At 37.3% G+C, this 20,679-nt stretch overlaps 1 protein-coding gene across 2 annotated transcripts in view; it reads left to right on the forward strand.

The window, feature by feature from the left end:
* Window positions 1–20,679, forward strand: part of LOC149845324 (tRNA/rRNA methyltransferase (SpoU) family protein) — a 208,494-nt gene that overhangs the window by 26,117 nt on the left and 161,698 nt on the right. For both annotated transcript variants that reach the window (XM_089995694.1, XM_089995695.1), the window contains exons 7-9: window positions 3,068–3,221; window positions 3,338–3,475; window positions 18,154–18,235. In XM_089995694.1, coding sequence (XP_089851820.1) covers window positions 3,068–3,221; window positions 3,338–3,475; window positions 18,154–18,235 — 374 coding nt within the window. The remainder of the gene's footprint in view (window positions 1–3,067; window positions 3,222–3,337; window positions 3,476–18,153; window positions 18,236–20,679) is intronic.

Raw genomic sequence — 20,679 nt, forward strand, 5'->3', positions numbered from 1 at the left:
AAGTGAACAATCTAAAATGTCATAACACAAGGTGCCCATAACTCACCTTAACAACCATCTCTAATGTAACAATAAGGCCATAAAAAAAGAATTTGATGAATCATATAACATGTGATGGATAAAAGATAAAATTGAATTCTTAGGGAAAACATTTTCCAAATATGTGATTTTTTACAAAGAGGGCCCATTCAAAGGTCCAACATAATTAATCACAACAATATGCCATATAACAATAATGATACATATATACGAAATTATGTTCAATCATGATCATTATACAAAAAAAAAACTTTAATAAACACAACATGAAATATTTAAGCTATGTTATGTGTGAGAAAGGATTTGGAATAATCCAAGAACCAAATCAAGCCTTTATAATTTGCAATTATATGTATACCAAGATGCAAAATGACAATAATCTTAAACGTGCAAATTTAGGACAACATGTACTAAGATATTACGGAAGCATTTTAAAAGAAACAATCTTATAAGTCCATTAAGGGATAAAAACAAACACAAGCCCAATAAGAACATCTCTTTATTCAAAAGAGAGTACTATGTGAAAATGTCTATGAATAGACAATACGCATACAAGCATAAATATTTTATAAAAGAAGTGTACGAAGACACTCTCACAATACTTGAACAAAACACGAAAAAAAAACGTAATAATATCAAACATGCAATAATGCATGTATTTCATAAAAGATGCAAATGCTTGAGACTCTCAAGCTTTAATGCAATTTAAGACAAAGAAGACCATATTATGGCCAATGTAGGCATCCTTAGAGATACAATCAAGAGGTTTTTGAAACCTTATGTGAAAAATACAAACAAATACGTTTGCATCATTAGAAGAAAATCAAAAAATAAATGAAATCTTTTATACCAAAGGATGCAATAGATACACTATGCATTCTATATAGTGTGGGAAATTCTTTTAAAAGATCTTTTACAATGGTTCGAACAACCTATTTATCACAAACAATTTTTCAAAAATCCTTTAAATAAACCAAAAACATTGAAACATCTTTAGGAGTTCTCATAAATAGTTATCATTAACAAGAACTACTTATGATTCATAACAAAGATAAAGATGTGAGAGATTCTTATATAAGAATTATATCAAGATTTTTCAAAAAAACATGCACTAAAATCCATAAACAAGAGAGGAACTCAAAACAAATTAGACTTTATATGAGAGAAAAGAGTTTTAAACAACGATCATTAATCAAGACATCATATATAATTTTTAAAAGGTAATTTATGGGTCAATCATGAAATACTTATGTAAACATCATAAATCCCACATAATTGAAGACAATTTTAACAACATAAATTACTATTATATGTGATGAAGAATCGATAGCCAAGAATTATATATTTGAACAATAAACAAGTTCACCAAATTTAAAAATAGATATTTTAAAATATACGAACACATAAAATGTGAAAGGAAATGATTCAACTATCAAAAAACACTAAATGTGCAAGAAAAATAGTTTTATAATGCATAATATGTTAAGAAAAGAGATACATACCGAAAACTTCTAAAAAAGAGAAGGAACAATGAATACTTCACCATTTCTTGAGCACCACGCTTTCCGTTGCGCCAAGAGACAACCCCATCGTAACCGGGCTCTGATACCATGTTAGAAAGTGACTTTGAATATTTTAGGTTCGATAATGAACCCATACACATGCACATTAAGTGCAAATATACCCACTTAAGGGGACAACACAAGCACATCAAGTGCTAATACATAAACCCATAAAAGGGATAAATATGACTTAAAGTCATAAGTTGAATATTATTGAAGAAATAGGAAGAAGAGGGTAAAAACCCTATACAATGGAGCATAAGCTCCTCCAAGGAGTGTAGGAATTACAAGGGGGAGACCCTATTTATAACACAAGAGAGGAGCCACATAGGGGGCTCCCAAAGGAGTCGTTGGGAGCCCCCAACGACTCTTTGGGGAGCCTCCCTAGGTGGCGCAAACCACAAAAAAAAGAAAAATAAAAAGAAAAATAAAAGGTAAAATTACAAAACATATTCCAAATGGAATATGCGTAAAACTGTGAAATGTCTAAACTACCCCTATGCCTATAAATAGAGAAATATATATTTTATATATATAATTAGGATAATACATATGCATATATACCATATATGAATATGTATTATCCTTTATATATATAAAATATATATAATATTACAAAGGTTGAATGATACATTTTAACACAGACATCCCCATAAGTGACAACAATAACAAATGATTGCTACTTAGTGTTTCAATTTGTGGTTCTGAAGTTCTGAACCTTCTTTTTTTAATATATAAACTTGCTTGAACATCAGTAAATAATCGAAAGTTTGCAATGATACACATACAATGATCTAAATCATAAAGGAGCAAACATTTTGCCTTTCAATGTTCATCAAACTTGTATAAGGTTATAAGTGGAAGTAGGGGTGGCAATCGGGTCGGGTTGGCGGGTCAGCATACCTCAACCCGAACCCGACCCATTTATTAAACGGGTCGGCTGTGGCAAGCACGAACCTGACCCGTTTATTAAACGGGTAACCCGACACGACCTGCCAACCCGCTTAATAAACTGGTTGGGTCGGGTAAACGGGTTGGCAGGTTAGCGGGTCAGGTTGACGGGCGGGTTGGCGGACGGGTTGGGGGGTTGACCCGCCCGCCTAACCCGTTTATTAAACGGGTCAGCCGGGTTGGCATACCCCTAACACGAACCCGACCTGTTTAATAAGCGGGTTGGGCGGGTCGACCCGTTTATTAAACGGGTTCGTTTTTGCCCAACCCGAACCCGCCTAAGAGGCGGGTTGGCTGGTCGTGTCAGGTTTTGCCACCCCTAAGTGGAAGTCTGTTAAACTAACCTTTCTTCTTTGCAATGTTATTTTGCACTTCTACAATTGTATCTTGATGTATTTATTCATACAGTAGGTTACATCATATGCATGAATTGAGAATGGTTAATATCCATGTCTATGCTTTTAGGGCAACTAATCATCACTAATTCTCCTTTTCTGCTTTTTTATTTTGTACAGGTTGCTTTGTTGCTTTCCTCTCTTGGACCTTGGGAACATTGTAAAGACTCTGTGGTAAAAAGTGTGTATCAAATTCAAATGGAGACATCTAGAGGGCTCTTTCTGTGGTTGTCAGTTCTGTGGGAGCGTGGTCTATGCCACGGGAATCCACAGGGTATAGTTCATAGCTTACGCTTGGTGAAACTAAAGTTGAACCAGTATATTGAGATAAGACTTCTTAAAGCACTACATGTAAGGGGATGCTATTCTAGCTTGTTCTTTGTGGTGCAGTTAGGTGTTTAATCATGCAGTCATTTGTCAACATCAAATGGGAGAACCATGGGGACTATGCAAGATTTGTTCCGAAAAGTTTTGTGCTAGGCCCACTCATTGAAGGATTGAATGACCCTGTTCATCACAAGGACTTTGGTTAGAATCATCACTCAAGCTTTTGATGATTGAAAATGATGTCCAGTTGTTAAGTTACTGCTGCAATTAAATTTGCCTTCAGTTTTATAATGATTTCGGTTTAAAGTTATCTTATCATGCACTTATCAAGTAGAACTTTCTTTTTACAGTACATTGTCTGCTTGTAATTGCTCACGCACAAAGTGCAGTTAGTTTGGTAAGGATCGAGTGACATTGCTTCTTTGGTCCAAACCAAGGAATCAATTAGATATGATGCAAAATGGATCTTGTTCTAACATTGATCAGAGATTCCTATATGACAACTATGAATCGGGGTTTGAAGGGGAAGGAGAAGGAGAAGGAACCCTCAACCTGCAATAGATAGAGGATGAGCATTTCTTTAGTCACATAGTTTGGGCTCCTAGACCATGGCACCCTCATGGCAATCTATTTGATTGTATTGAAAGACCCAATATATTGGGTCAGGCCATTTCAGGGCAAGAAGATAATTTATCATAAAGAGGATAGGCCTCAAGTGAATGATTTAGAGTTCTTGCAGAGTGGAACTGTGCAATACCAGACACGAGATAGATCTTCCAAATAACAAGGTTTTTTTTCAAATAAGCCAATTGATTTGGGACCCTGCAAATCAATTCTTTTTCCTATTTAAAGATCAGCCCATTGTCTTTGTTTTCACTATGAGAATTAATAAGCACTTTTCTTTCATGTGAAGTGAGTATAAGGTGTGAGCTTGAACAACTAGAGGCTCAAGTTTCATTAAAGAAAACAAAAAGTTAGGAAACCTCCATGATCCTTGTCCATGTCCATCTTCTTATGACACGAGAAGCTGGTTCTTCTGGCAACTTTGAAGCAAGGTTGTAAAAGGCATTTAGTAATCCATAGCCCAAAATAAGATATTGTATTGTAAAAAATCATGTTTTAGATAAACTATAAAAAAATCCAAAAAAATCAGGAATTTTTTTTAAAAAATCATAACACTAGAAACAATGACGAATTGTATAAAATAAAACTCTATTGATGAGTCTCAATATGGCGAAACACCCAAGGGGGGGTGAATTGGGTTGAAAACCTTTTTGCTTCACACAAAAGATATAACGAGAGTTAGGGAGGAAAAGATAAAGTACGACACCAAATTTTTAGAGGTTCAGCCAACCCCAACCTACATCCTCTTAGCCACACGCTCAATCCACTAACACTATTGGCTTAACGGTGCTAGTAACCAATACAATAGTTTCACACCCTTTGTGAAACAACAATGTGAGCTTTCTCGGCTCACCATAGCTCAACCCTAGAGCTTACAAAAAAAAATTGGTTGATACTGTAACGACCCCAACTCGTATCCATCAAAAAGTGACAATTTTTTTTTTAAGTGCGGAAACATTCTCAGAAACCTAGTGCCTTTATAGTTACAACATATCTACAACCACAAGGGATCTTATACTCATATTTCAAACCAAACCAAACTTTATTTATTAAAGTGCAAATAGTGTAAGACATAAGCAAATAAAATATAAATAAAGCAGAAACAAGAGCAACATTGTCCAAAAGAATTTGTTAAGCAATCGTGTAGTTTCCTCGTAGCTCCTCTCAAAAGCCAGTAGCCTCACTTGGCCTCCGAGGCTGTGAAAAACACAAAAGTAGGGGTGTCAGAATCCAAAGAACTCTGTGTACGAATCCTCTTAATGAAACAAATAAGTAAAATAACATAAATAACATTTATACAATATTTTAGAGGGCTACAATTATGACAAATTCATAACTCAATTAACTATTTATGTAATAAAGAACAATTATTAAGCATGAGAGAACAATTTAATAAACAACAGAGACCACAATTAAGCAATAAGGACATTTGACATGCATTAAGAAACAAACTGTTAAATAATGTATCAAATCTTGTAATCTCATATATATATATATAATATTTTTTAATGTTAGCCGTAGGGGTAGTTTAGTCATTTCACCTTTCTTGCACATATTCACCTTACGAATATGCTTGTAATTTTGTTTTCATTTTCTTCTTTTTTGTTTTTTATTTTATTTTCTTTTTGACCAAGTCAAATACCTTGGAGGGCCCACTTTTATAGACGTTGGGACCTTCCAACGGTCACAATTGTGACCTTTGGAGGGGCTCCAACGTCTATAAGTGGAGCCCCTCCAAGGCTCTCTATTGTGTATAAATAGGGGTTCTCCCCTTGTTATTTGTATGGTTTTGGGTCAAAGCCCAAGTGCTCAATAAAGGCTATATTCATTGTTTAGTGTGTGCATTTGTGAGATTGATTAATTTGTGCTTTTATGCACAAGTGTTCTTAGTGTTCTTGGTGTGCACTTTTCTTTCATCAAGAATATTGGGTCTTGATTATAATATCTTGTTGAAGATATTTTTACATGGTATCAGAGCTTGGTTTGAGGAAGAAAACTCATGCATTCTCCATATTCTTGGGTGCCTCGAAAAGTGTGTCTTCAAAGCCATTGGAGATTGGAGTGGATCATTTCCTTCGACCAATATTTTAGAAGTCTTCTTTGTCAAGAAAGACTTTAGAATCTATTAAGGTACGTGTTCTTTTTGTATTTCTATCCTCTCTAATGGGCGAAAAAGACTCCCACTTCTCTCTTGGGTTTAAACTCAATGGTTCAAACTATCATGTTTCAGCCGGTAATATGGAAGCCCATATTAAAAGGAAGGGACTTTAGAGGTATGTTCAAGGTTTGATATCGGAACCCAAACAAAAAATTACCATTATGGAAAAAAGAGATATAAAGATTCTTGAAGGAGAAGAAAGGCAAAGAGTTCTTGAAGATTATTCAAAGAAACATGATGAATGGAAAATGAAAAACTTCAAGATCTTATCGTGGTTTTTCTCTTTCGTTGAAACTAAGATCAATGCCAACATCATCAAATTCAAGAAAGCTTCCGAAGCTTGGATATATCTTGAAAAAATGTATACATCTGGAGATTTATCACACAAGTACTACCTTCAAAAGATGGCATTAACCCTACAACAAAATGAGATGTCTATTCAGGAATACTTTGCCGAATTGTCTTCCATTAGGAACGAGCTTGCTATGCTAGAACCCAAATGGAGTTGTGAAGCTATCGAACTTAGACACAAGCAACTTGAAGAAGATCGTTTTTTCAACTTCCTAAATGGCTTTACACCCGAATTTGAACAAATTCGGTCCTCTCTTATTTCTTCTTTCACGTCACCCTCCATTGAAGATGTTATTACTAAATTGAGTGGGGAAGAAACCCGTATGGGTATTAGTAAGAGCAAACCTAGCATCCTTGCTACTTCTTCTATTCAAGAAGAGAGCGAACGAGTGAATGCCGTTTCAAGACCGGGTAACAATGTGAGGACTTACAAACCTCCTCACTTCAAGAATCAAAATCAAGGAGGAAATGAGCATAATGGTAAGAGAGACTATAGCAAACTAACTTGTCATTTTTGTAAAGAACCGGGGCATATCAAACCTATTTGCCCAAAATGGAAGAAATTGCCTGCAATGGCTACCATATCCCAACTGGACGATCAACCATCCTCTTCCAACGAGTCTCTCTCTTTACAACAAATTATGGATGCTCTTCAACCTCTTCTCAAGGGAGGAACTTTCGGAGCTGCTATGACAACCTCTTCACCCCCCGGTAAGATATCTTGGTTTTTAGATTCCGGTGCATCATTTTATATGACTCCAAGTGCTTGTTCTTTTTCCGAATATTCTAAAAACTCTTTTCCATCTTTTGTCTTAACGGCGGATGAAACATCTCTTGAAATTAAATGAATAGGCAATTTCGAAAACAAGATTTTTTTTTTCAAAAATTAGATTCATACCAAAACTAAATTTGAATTTGCTTTCGGTTTCTCAACTCTCGGACCATGGTTGCGATATAAAATTCTCTTTTGATAAATGTTGGATACATGATAGTTGGTCCGGGAGGTTGATTGGGGAAGGCTCTAGGAGAGGAGATCTCTACTACGTTGACTCTCTCCAAGTTTCCAAGAATCAATTTTGTAATGTTGTCCAAAATTAAGGATATTCATGTATGGCATAGGAGTCTTGGACATCACAACATTGTTAAAATTTCATATTTACCTTTTGTTAAACACCTTTGTAAAGAAGATTTTGTATGTAATGAATGTATTCTTGGAAAAAGGAAAAGTTTACCCTTTTATCAAAGATCCATGTTTTCAAAAATACCTTTTGAAATTGTTCATTCCGATGTATGGGTTCCGGCTCTTGTGATATCTAAAGGAGGATTCTCATATTATGTGATTTTTGTTGATTATTACACTAGATATTGTTGAATATATTTTTTCAAATATAAACATGAAGTTTTTTCAACTTTTAAAACTTTTCATATGATGATTTCAAATCAATTCAATGGAAACTTAAAAATTCTTAGATCGGACTTCGTTGGAGAATACCTCTCAAATGAATTCAAGAGTTATCTTGAAAGTTGTGGTATTATCCATAAAAAATCTTGCACAAAAACTCCTCAACAAAACGGCTTAGCCGAACGAAAGTATAGGCATATTATTGAAACAACTCGAACACTGCTTATTTCAAAAAACATTCCAAAAAACCTCTGGGCTGAGACAACTCTTACTTCAGTCTATCTTATAAATAGACTTCCATTAAAGAATTTAAACAAAATTTCCCCTTTTGAAAAATTATACGAGAAGGAACCTTACTATAAGCAGGTTAAGGGTTTTTGGTTGCAAATGTTTTGTCCTTACGGATAAAAATGATAAGCTTTCTCCAAAGGCCATTTCTTGTGCCTTTTTTGGTTATTCGGAAACCCAAAAGGGTTTTAGGTGTTATGATGTTAGAAATGACAAATTATATGTATCCAGAAATGTGAGTTTTTTTGAAAAATTCTTAGTAGTTTTGAAAGTCTTAAAACTCATAATGAGAATGTGGATTATTCATTTCTGTTTGAATTGTTAGCTAAAGATGATGATGAATGACTCAAGTGGTAATGAAATTGAGGAAACTATCGCCCCTCTGCTCTCCCCGTCACATCAACATATCGATGAGGGATCATCTAGAGATCCCATCACCTATGTTCATAGAGATAAAAACACCTTCAAAAGTGCTCTTGAAAAATATGACGACACCTTCAAAATTTATGTCGTATGATTCTTTTTCTCCAAATTATAGAACTTGTCTAATGATGATTCATTCCTATCATGAGCTTTCCAATTTTAAAGAAGCTAAGCAACATTCACATTGGGTTGATGCTATGAGACTTAAGTTAGAAGCACTCAACAAGGCTAACACTTGGACCATTGTAAGTCAACCGATAAGAAAAAAGCTATTGGATGTAGATGGGTTTATAAAGTCAAAACCAAGAGTGATGAGATATTAAAAAGATATAAAGCTAGGTTAGTTGCTAAAGGATACTCACAAAAATATGAAATAGATTATGAAAAAACCTTTGCCTCATTTGCTAGGATGACCAGTGTAAGAACCTTCTATTAAACACTGACCTATCCATCAATTAGATGTCAAAACTGCATTTTTAAATGAGAATATGTGTGAAGAAGTATTTATGGATTCTCCACCGGGTCTTGAAATTGATAAAGGAAAAATTCTTAAACTTAATAAAGCTCTTTATGGTCTCAAACACGCTTCAAAAGCTTGGTACGATTTTTTTAATTAAGTTGTTCTTGCTAATGGTTTTACCTCTTGTTATATTGATACTGCTTTATTTGTTAAGTCTGCAGGATTTCACATAACTATCTTATTATTATATATTGATGACATGATCATCACTAGGAATGATAAAAAGGCATTGAGCTTATTAAAAATATTCTTAAAGATAATTTTGATATGTCTAACCTTGAATTTCTAAGGTATTTTTTAGGGATCTAAGTTGCATATTCTCCTCGGGGTTATGTTCTGTCATAGATGAAGCTTCAGACATTATTGCTAAGTTTGGATTAACTGACGAAAAGAAAGTGAAAACTCCAAAAGAAATCAACTCTAAGATGAGAGCCAATAATGAAACTCCTTTAGAAGATCCCACTCCTTATCGTCAACTGATTGGATATGTAACATATTTATCTATTAGCAGGTCAGTGCAAGCCAATTTCAGAATGCTCCTACTATTCACATGGCTACTGTCATGAGCATTATCAGATATTTAAAGAAAACTATAACGAAAGGACTATTCTTATCTTCCTCTTCATTTGCTACTTTAATTGCTTATACTGACTCTGATTGGGGGGTAACCCCAATGATCGTATTTCTACAACATGATATTGTGTTTTTCTTGGAGAATTATTAATCTCTTGGAGATGTAAAAAACAACAAAAGGTGTCCCTTTCTTTTACAAAGGCTAGTATCGGGCGATGGCCACCACTACCACTTAACTTGTCTGGTTGAGATGTCTACTCAAAGATATGGGCGTCTTTATTTCTACTCCTTCGAAGTTGTGCTGCGACAATAAGAGTGTTATCTACATTGCTAGCAACCACACTTTCTATGAATGAACAAAGCATATAGAGATGGATTGCCAATATGTTCGAGATGAGTTTTTACGAGGAACCATTCAACTATCTTATGTTACTTTAGAGTATCAGCTGTCGAACTTCTTCACCAATGCCTTGCCATCGCCTTGTTTTCAATTCTCCTTAGCAAACTCTCGGTGATCTCACCGTGTGTTTGAGGGGGGTATTAAATTGTATCGATTATATATATATATATATATATATATATATATATATATATATATATATATATAGAGAGAGAGAGAGAGAGAGAGAGAGAGAGAGAGAGAGAGAGAGAGAGAGAGAGAGATTTATATATATGTCTATGTGTCTATATATATATATTGTAATACCCATTAGGGGTAAAATAGTATTTTCACATGTGTGCACGCATATCCATTAGGGATATGCTTTTTCATTTTCTTTCTTTACTTTTCTTTTTATTTCCTTTTCCTTTTGAATAGAGGGGTCCACTATAGAGTCATTGGACCCCTCCAACGGTCTCACATGTGTACACGCATATCCATTAGGGATATGCTTTTTCATTTTCTTTATTTTTTCTTTCTTTACTTTACTTTTCTTTTTCCTTTTGAATAGAGGGGTCCATTGTAGAGTCATTGGACCCCTCCAACGGTCATAAATATGACTGTTGGAGGGGCTCTCAACGACTTAATAAGGGGCTTTGCCCCAATGCATTGTAAGATTGTTTAAGCTATTCTCAATAAGAGTTTATATATTTTTTAGCTGTCTCTCTCATATCGCTTGTATTAGTCAATTGCCACATTTTGGCCTATTGCTTGTATGCTTGTGCATCTCTTAGTCACTTAGTGACATTATCTCTTTTCATTAGTATTTCATTTCACGAAGTACCTTACTCATTACATCCGGGCTTGAATATTCTTTGCCAAGAACTGTTAATCCATTGATGATGTTTGTGAATCTTGTGAACATTTCAGATATATTTTCTTTGGGCTTCATCTTGAAGAACTCAGAATCATGCAACAACATGTTTACTTTTAATTGCTTCACTTGAGTAGTACCTTCATGTGTGACTCCAAGCTTGTCCCATATCTCTTTAGCACTCCTACAAATAGATACATATTGAATTCATTAACATCAAGTTTACACAACAACAAATTCATAGTTTTAGCTAATGGTTAATTGTTTGAAATTAGATTCTGTCCATTTTGACTCATCTTCTTCACTTGGTTTGAATGACCCATTCATCACAACCTTCCACACCTCATAGTCGATGGATTGAATAAAGATACTTATTTTAATTTTTAAATAATTATAATTGGTTCCATCAAATAGAGGTCGGATGGAATAAGCTCCTTCACCAAGTGGGGTTCCTACGATGTTTTCCATATAGATATTTTTTTTTGAACAATTAAGTCCTTAATGATGAAGCCGAGTTCTGATACCAATTGTTGAGTCTCAATATGGCAAAACACCGAAGAGGGGGGGGGTGAATTAGGTTAAAAACTTTTTGCTTCACGCAAAAGATATAACGAGAGGTAGGAAGGAAAAGATAAAGCACAACTCCGAATGTACGGAGGTTCGGCCCACCCCGACCAATGTCTTCTTAGCCACACGCTCAATCCACTAACACTACTAGCTTAACAATGCTAGTAACCAATACAATAGTTTCACACGCCTTGTGAAACAACAATATGAGCTTTCTCGGCTCAACATAGCTCAACCTTAGAGCTTACAAAAATAGAAATTGGTTGATACAAGTCACTCTTCTCACAATACAAGATCACAATATAATTATAAACATGAGTAAATGAAACCCAAAACAAAATCCCTAAAATATTTTTTACACAAAGAAGAATATCAAAGTAATTTGTTGTTGGAGAGCGTTGAAGTGCTTGAAAGCTTGAATTTTTGATGTACTTGAAGATGAATATGATTTCCACAGTTCTAAAATACTCCTCTATCATCAATTTATAGTTGGGGAAGAGAAGTATCTCTTGGATAGCCGTTGGGGACGAAAAACACCTTTTTTTAACGGCTAGAAGTCCGTTAGAATCCGCCCGTTACACTCTAGAGTCGACTCAACATCTCCTAGAGTCGACTCTTCTTCCCTGAGGGTCAACTCTTCTGTTTTGTGAGTTGACTTCTGTTCCAAATGACCCAACTCTTCATTTTTGAGGGACAACTCTTTCTACATGGGAATCGACTCTTGCTTTATAAAAGGTCGACTCTTCTTCATGGGAGTTGACTCATAGTTGCTCAGTTATAGTGTCTGCATTATGTTCCTTGAGACTTAACTCATCCTTCCTTGAGAGTCGACTCCTGCTCCGTAAGGGTTGACTCTTTTTTGCACAAAAACCATACTTTTCACTCGGTTCTTTGAGGGTTGACTCTTATGCCCTTTGGGGGTAGACTCTAATGCTTTTCAGGGGTCGACTCTACAACTCAAGAGTTGACTTTAGAGAGTTGGGGGTCGACTCTTAGAGTGAACGAAATGAAATATGCTCGTGTCCTTCCTTGTGTCGACTCATAGGAATAAGAGATTCTTCAAGGGTTGACTCTTCTTCATTAGAGGCATGTTTGTTTGCCAATTTACTCTAATTCTCGCTCAACTATTTCCATCGATTATGAGTAATCTTTTAACACATTTTGGGACATTTTTTTTACTGCATTTTGAACTTTATAAATAATATGATTAACATCAAATCCCTGCACACTTAAGATTCAAGTATTAGCCCTTGGGGAGTTTTGTAATCATCAAAATAATTCTAGGAGCTCAACAACTATAATATCACATATCAAAATAATTATATGTTGTGAATGACTGTAACACCCCAAATTTTCAAACTTTTGAACCTTTCAGAAAACAGGCAAGAGACTAAAAAAAATCTCTTTCCTTAAGAGTTCGTTTATAAAATCAGCGGAAGTCTATTCTTTTGTTAATTTCAGAAAGGCAAGCCGACAACTTTGGGCACATTAGCTAAAAGAACCAAAACGCACAAACCATGCTACTTGCAAGACACTTGCAAAAGTCACTTCCTTTAAAAGCAGTTTTCAAATAGTACGAAATTCGGATATCCCAAGGAAAATCTGTTACAAAACCCAAAACGTCCAAGACGCGAGCTAAGAGCAGGAAGAAGAAAGTCTTGAAGCCATCTTGCCATCGCGCCATCGCCCGTGGTGTACCTAATCATCACCTGTACCCATAGAATAAGCTAGTTTCGTGAAAAACTAGTAGGTGCACAAGAGAGACTACAGAAAACTGAATTAAGTACATTTAATTCAGCAGGTTACGCAGTTTAAAGAAGATATGCAATTAAACAGGTAAGCAGTGCAAACAGATAAGCAGTGCAAATAGGTAAGCAGTGTAAACAGGTAAGCAATGCAACTATCAAACACAACATGACGATTCATTTGATCGTAAGCTGTGAACTACCACGCAACAAGGAAGTAAGCAAGCGTCATGACTCATCGACCAGTGTGAACAAACTTTATGTTTCGATATTACTGCTCTGCGGGTACGCCCAGGCAAAATGTAGAAACAACTGAGACTAGTTCGGGCGTCTGTTATTCTATGTATTTTCAATAATCCGAATAGCTAGCTGAGTCCGCTCCTAAGGGAACGACTTTAGCCGAGAGAGAATTCCCCAAAGGTAGGTAAGTGGCAACGGATGCATCCAACTTTTGCAGAAGTCCATGGGGTTTACCACCTAGGATAATGTCTGGTAGTTCTTTCCCCTAACTCCAATGATTGGGGAAGCCAGATCTTTGCCCGTGGAGTGGTTGTTAACAACCTGTCCATTGGAGTTTTGTACTGCTCCGTCCTCTCCCTTGACAGACAACAAGAAGCGAATATGTGCGTTAGGGGTTGCTTAATTAACGACCCATCCTATGCTGTGGTCTTTAAACCACTCGAGCATCTAGCCTGTGAAGGCGATCAATCACCATTTAAGTGATTACAACATTGTGCATTTAACACTATTCGAGGTCGCACAATCGTCTCATCCGATCATCGCAGTACTAGTGTGCAGTGCACGACTACAAATACTCTAGGATGAAAAAGGTATAACTCTTCAATAGGAGCCTCAACAAAAGTATTTCACAAAGATGTAATGTTTCTCAAACTTTACTTTTGGCATTCTTTATCTTTTGAAACAACCATCAGCTTGTGCCAACATTTGACATGCGACTTTCTAGAATCTCATCCGCTATCAGGGTATCTACATGCCTCACATGGCTCGATATCGGTCTCGATAGACAAGATACGGGTTTCTCAACAAAACCCTCGCTAAGAAGTTCGCTCGAACCCCAAATTGTCTGCAGGATTGCGTACTCGAAGAACCAGGATCCTTGCGAGGTATCCCTCTTCTTAGACGAGGATGAATCGCTAAGCTCCCGACTCAACTCTTTTCGCAAGAGGGAGAGCGATAAATGCCTCTTGCATCCTCCACGAGGATGCCTCTAAAGCGCATGCAATGAGCGAGAACCTGAGCATCATTTGCAATGGCAAGACAGTAACAACATATATGCAAAAGCAAGAGCCTGGGCGCAAAGCGCGACGACAAAGTAAAGACTGTAAGCAGAAGTGCAATGCAAAGCCTGGGCGCAATGCACAACGACAAAGTAAAGATTGATAGAAAGTAAAGGACAAGGATCGCGAAACCGCATCCTTGAGTTCAATGTGTAATCGTATAAATATATATTTGTATATATATTTACTTAATTGTCCTTTTTAGTTAATTGAACTTAATTCAATTGTCCAAGTCCTCCGTGCAATCTTCCCCTACCTTGGAGAGTTGCGAGCTTGCTGGCGTCTGCAGGTGTAAGTGATTGCCGGTTCGGTTCGCGGGGCGTGAATGGGCTCCATTGCAACTGCAAATATGCGATATTAACATGCAACCAAGACGAAAAGCAATAGCAAGGAGAAGATTCGACTTCTCCGATACATAGGACTGGGGCCAACTGTCCCAACCGACCTGATAAAAAGGATGGGACAAAGCCGAACGACCCTTGCCGCCAAAAGAACAGGTGCAGGGGCCATCGACCCCTGCTGGTTATTTAAAAAGACAGGGGCCTTCGGAAATTTTAAAAGGACAGGGTGCCATCGGCCCCTGCTGAAAAAGATAAAGGGCAGGGGCCGATGGCCCCTGCTGGAATAGCAAAAAGGGCAGGGGCCTTCAGCGCCTGCTGGAACAGTAAAAGGGGCAGGAGCCGATGGCCCCTGCTGGACAAGGTGAAGGGCAGGGGCCTTCGCCCCCTGCTGGAGGGAAAGAAAAGGCGTACCTGGTGGTCCTGGAGGAGCTTCAGGCTGTTGACGGCCGGACGGGAGGTCGCAGGTGGCGTCGGGTTGACAGGAGTCTCCAGGATGGCTTGCCGGAGAGGATCGCCGGTGGCGGTGACTGTGGACGAGCGAGAGAGAGTGGGAGAGGCGGTCAGGGGGAGAGAGAGATGAGAGGGCAGAGGAGGGGTTTCGAGAACCTCCCAACCCTCGGCCACGTTGTCTTTAAAAGACAACGGAGGCAGTGCCTCAGGTGGGTCCAGGTCCGGATCCGACCCGAATCCAAGTTAATTTTTTTTTGAGTTTTTACAATGACATTCATAAGACATTGAATATTCAATAGTCAAGATAATATGCTATGAATGGCATGCATATCTTGCAAGAAAAATGCAAACTATGAAATAATATGCATATTAAACAACTAAACTAGGCTAACAAGTCACAAGATTCATAACAATGCATGTTTACACAAACGAAGGCAATATTGTGGTGTTTTTCAATACTTACAAACTATGTCACATAGACTCGGCTACGCACCCTAACACCCAGGTCAATGCGACGCTGTGCGAGTGCAATGGGACACAAGTCCCACCGCACCGGGTGCAGGTTTTTGTGTGTGGTCAGCTGCACCCAAACTCAAAACTATCTTAAATTGGACTCGATCAGTGTTGACCGAGTCTAGTTTTGGCCTTCAAATTAAAAGAAAAAAAAAAGTGCGTCGGGGGATCAGCCCCCTCCTCCTTTGCACCACTTTGCCTCTTGCGTCCCTTTTAGCGAACCCCACCATCTAGGTACCTCTCTCTCTCTCTCTCCTCTTCTCTTGTTCCGCCTCCTCTCCTGCTCCTTCCTGCTTCTCTTCTTTTCCTGCCGTCTCCTCCTCCATCTCTTCTGTGTCTATGCTGAGACTCTCTCTCCCCTCCCTTTTCCTCTTTTTCTCTCCCCTTTTCCCCCTTTTCTAAATTTTTTATAGTTTTACAACACTTGCAAGCAGCAAGGTGTTAACTGGGTCAGACTCAGGCCTGGGTCTGATCTAAGTCTGATTGGCCTGGTTCTGGTAGCAACCCAGATCTGAAACAGACCTGGACCTATTTTGACCCAATTCAGGCTCAGTCTTGGGTCAAAGCAGACCCAGGTCTGAATTAGACCTGAGTCTATTGGATCTGCCTTGATTCAGTTTAATTCAGACTTGGGTCATAGCAAACCCAAGTTAAAATCAATCTGGGTTTGTTTTGAGTCTTTTGACTTAGGTAAGATTCAGATTTAGGTCAAAGTAGACCCAGGATTGTCCAAGATATATATATATATATATATATATATATATATATATATATATATATATATATATATATCCGCACCCCCACACCCAAGTTTTTTCAAAGTGTCGAATGAATCTGAGCTGGAATTTGAACTGAATTGGACACATTATTTTAGGATATGGATCGTAAAATACGATCCAAAACTTTTAGGGATTCGTATGGATTTGGATCTGTAGCTTCTGGTGGACCCACACTGTATCTCGAATTCTGGGTCGAATCCCTTCACATTACATTTTATAAAGTTTTTACACATTAAACCTAGGCTGGGTATCCTTCTCCCCCAGTTCAGCCTAATTTTTGTGGGGCTCCCATCCCAGCAAAGCGACCTGACCAGCGGCTCCAATCCATATGCATCAGGAAGCAACCAAGCCGCATCTGCACCGGCACCTGAACCTATTTGACATAGCTTACAAATTTGATATAACCAAGATTCTTCAAAATTCAAACTAAAATGAACTAGATAATGTCAATGATGATGATGATCATCTTTTGTTTTTTGCAAGAAATCTTCCCCAAATCACCCTTAAGCTCTTTAGAAATGAGTTGGCCTGACGGGGCCTTATATGTTAAAAAAAAGTAATAAGTGCAACTTAAACTGCACTTGTTGTGTATTGTAAGATAAGTCCCGTATATAGGTATATCCTAAGATACAGGGGTGTTCGTAAGATATGCTCGATACAGGTATATAGACATCATATTGAGATACAGGTTTGTATTGTATCGAGACATCTAATAGATACAATACATATCGTAGCGTATCACACGATGCGTTGATAGGCTATGATATTTGCTACACTGCTTTAAAGTTTCTATACTTACTACTCTTTCCCCTAACTTCCCTTTGCTTAGTCTCTTCTTGATCCTCATATTTCTTGCTGTGCCGTGTTTCATTTGTATTAACCTGCAGACTTTTCCAAATGAATATTGATGAAACCATATTAATTGCTCATGAACCTTGCTCAAGTTCATGGTTCTTTTGCCAATTTTATTCTGGACATTAATTTGAAGTGGTTGCTTTATTTCTTGCCATAATTATACTGACATATCTAGTCTGTACAATTGGAATGCTCGTGTTTTAAGCTTGGGAACATGGTTACATGGATTTAAAATTCAAAGCACATAGATCTTCATGGGAGCACCACGACATGCATATGGGTATTTGCTAGATGATTTATATAGAGAGAATTCATGTTAGTTAGGGACAGAAGCTTTAGCTTGTAAGACATTTTACCTTTAATCATGCAAAGTTGCACATGGTCTGCTGTGGTATTTATTGATTTAGTGTTTAGGGCTCCTATTGAAATTAAATTGTCAGCTAAGCGCTATATAAACTAGCATGTCTTTGATTACAGTCTGAACTCATGGAATGTTGTGTATTGGAGAGAGTTGAGGCTTTATCATGTACTCCAGTTTTATTCTAAATGGAGGTGCATTGACTCAAGTCTGTCTACTGTTTTTTCTATCCCTGTTGTGAGCAATTTAATCTGACTTATACTGTTATACATCATTTCTCAAGATGGGAATTGAATTATTGTTTTTTAATTTCGTTTCCATGGACAGTTTGCTCTCTTTCTACAAGTGCATATTCTGATATGGTTTCTCTTTTTGTAATAGGTGTAAAAGGAGTGTATTGCTCAGAAACAATTAAAGGAGCAGCTAATTTCTTCTCTATCTTATCAAGTTACTTTTCTTCCTGGTAAGCTTACTTGTGCAAGTTTTTTTTTTATTCTTGAAATAAATCTGACCTATTAATCGTTTTAGTTGATTTACTCATTTATTTCGCAACTAGTAATTGATATTATTTCAAAATTGTGTCCCCTCCATGACAAACTTATATTGTTTGATCTGAGTCGGTATTTCTTTGCAGTGATATTTTTCTTGTTCTCACACAAGTACATGGATGGGCATATTTGCATACACATTATATGTATAAATATGTGTATGCGTTTATGATGTATTTATGTGTATATAATCCCATAATGACATTTAGCAGCAGCTATAGCATTTGCGGATCATATAATTAGGAACATTATATTTCTATTCTTTATTTAAGGGACTAAGAACAAGGCTTGTACCATTTAACCACAGGTAAAACTTATATTTATGGATCTTGGTCAAATTTGTCTAATCACACACATATATGCTTGCTTTACAAGGATATAATTTATTTGTATGTTTAATTCTTTTGTTCACTTGTAAAGGTCTGGAACTTTGTGGGCATTTGGTTTTAATTTACCATTTTACCATTTTTTTTGGGTAAATAGGATGTTGATTGAGTCTGTGATTTCAATCTAGTATGAAAAATGGCTAGAGCATGGGGTTGAATGCAATAGTTGGATAGTTAGGTTGCACTATCATAATTGATGGTCTTGGCTTATGTCACATAAATATGGGTATGACACAACAATTTTTAAAAATGAGGGGTACAGGAGTATGACTATATTTGTGTCCGTGTATTAGGTTCACCAGAATATGAGAACTATCATGTGAACCGCGATTTCCATGGGATTTTTGTTCTTTCCTCTTAAATCCAACCATAAGGATGCTATCTACATGCTTGATTTAATGGGGACCATCTCTTAAATCATTTGATTATGATCTATGTAGTCAAAATCCCCGGCTAGGCACCGCCTAGTCCTCCTAGTCGGTCTAGGCATAAGTAAAATGCACAGGCTTTGCAATTCCTATGTGGGTACCGTAAAAGGTACTGATTTTGCCGTCTAGGCACCAACTAAGGTGCCTAGTCGATGACTAAGCTGCCTCCGTCTGGACATGAGGGCACTTTAATAATTTATTATTCTTATATATTTTTTTATTTTTTGTATATATATAATCTGTCACAGGGACTCTTTATAAAGGTCGCCGCACCTGCGTTGCAATTTCATTAAGGATGGAATTCAAAATTATAAAAGAGCCTCACTACAAACACTCACACACTCAAAACTTAAGAAACTACCCATCACACTCTCACCTTCAAAGTCACATACCCACCCATATATAGAGATCAAAAAGGAGAGAAGAGAGGAGTTAAAAGGGAAGGAGTCCCTTCTAGCCGTTGGAGCTAGTCCAACGGCTAGGAATCTAGCTGTTGGACTAGCCTCCAACGGCTGGAACATAGTCAACCTAGGTTGACTAAGCTATATATATATATATATACATACCAAGGATACATTTATCTTAACAGGGGCCTGTCTAATGAATGGGTTTCAACCACTAAAAGAGAAAGAGATAACTTAAAGAAAAAATTCATAATATGATCCTATCACTTATTTTGGAATCTTTCTTATTTTGACTTGGGTCAAAGACTCGTGCCAAATGAGAGAGAGAGAGAGAGAGAGAGAGAGAGAGAGAGAGACTGCTGACATTAATAAAGGGGTTTAAGAATAGACAAACTTGTGTGTGTGAATTCTATGTATGTATGTATTCACATGTGCACACATGAATGCATACATCACATATAGATGCACATAGATGTAAAACATGCTACACACATGTACGTATATACACACATAATATGTTTGTTTGTCTGTCTGAGATTTGATAACTAATAAATCAAGTATTGTTAGACAGATTGGAAATTCATCGTACCGTTATTTTATGGGAAAGTGAGGGCTTGAATAGCAACTTCGTTTGTCTGTGTTTAAAGTTTTGTTACATGTTGATGGTTTTATTATGTAGTTTCCCAGTTTCCCTCCTCTCTTCTGTACATGAGGGATGGACCAAAGTTATCGGACTATAGTAGGGGAAGCGCACTTCTCTGATACGTGCTTCTGAAGCGCGAAACGTCGCACTTCCGAAATGCATGAGGAAGCGTCCCCTTTTTTTGGGAAGTGCACTTTCCTTTTTTGGGAAGCACGTTTCCCTTTTATGGGAAAAGGGAAGCGCACTTCCCATTTATGGGAAACATGCTTCCCCCACACTTCCCCCTCGCTTCCCCCACACCTCCCTCTTTTTTCCATTTTATTTTTTATTATTTTTTCTTTTTTCGCTTCCCCCTCGCTTCCTAGGTCGCTTTCGAGACGGTTTGTCATTCGCTTCTAAGTAGTCCCATGCTTCCCGCTTCCTAAATTTTTGAAAGTGCCTCGCTTCCCGCTCCCGCTTCTCGCTGTAAAATTGTCTACGAAGAGACAATACGCATAC

This window comes from Nuphar pumila, chromosome 2 (assembly GCF_984573655.1).
Source record: "Nuphar pumila chromosome 2, dmNupPumi1.hap1.1, whole genome shotgun sequence".
Taxonomy (NCBI): Eukaryota; Viridiplantae; Streptophyta; class Magnoliopsida; order Nymphaeales; family Nymphaeaceae; genus Nuphar; species Nuphar pumila.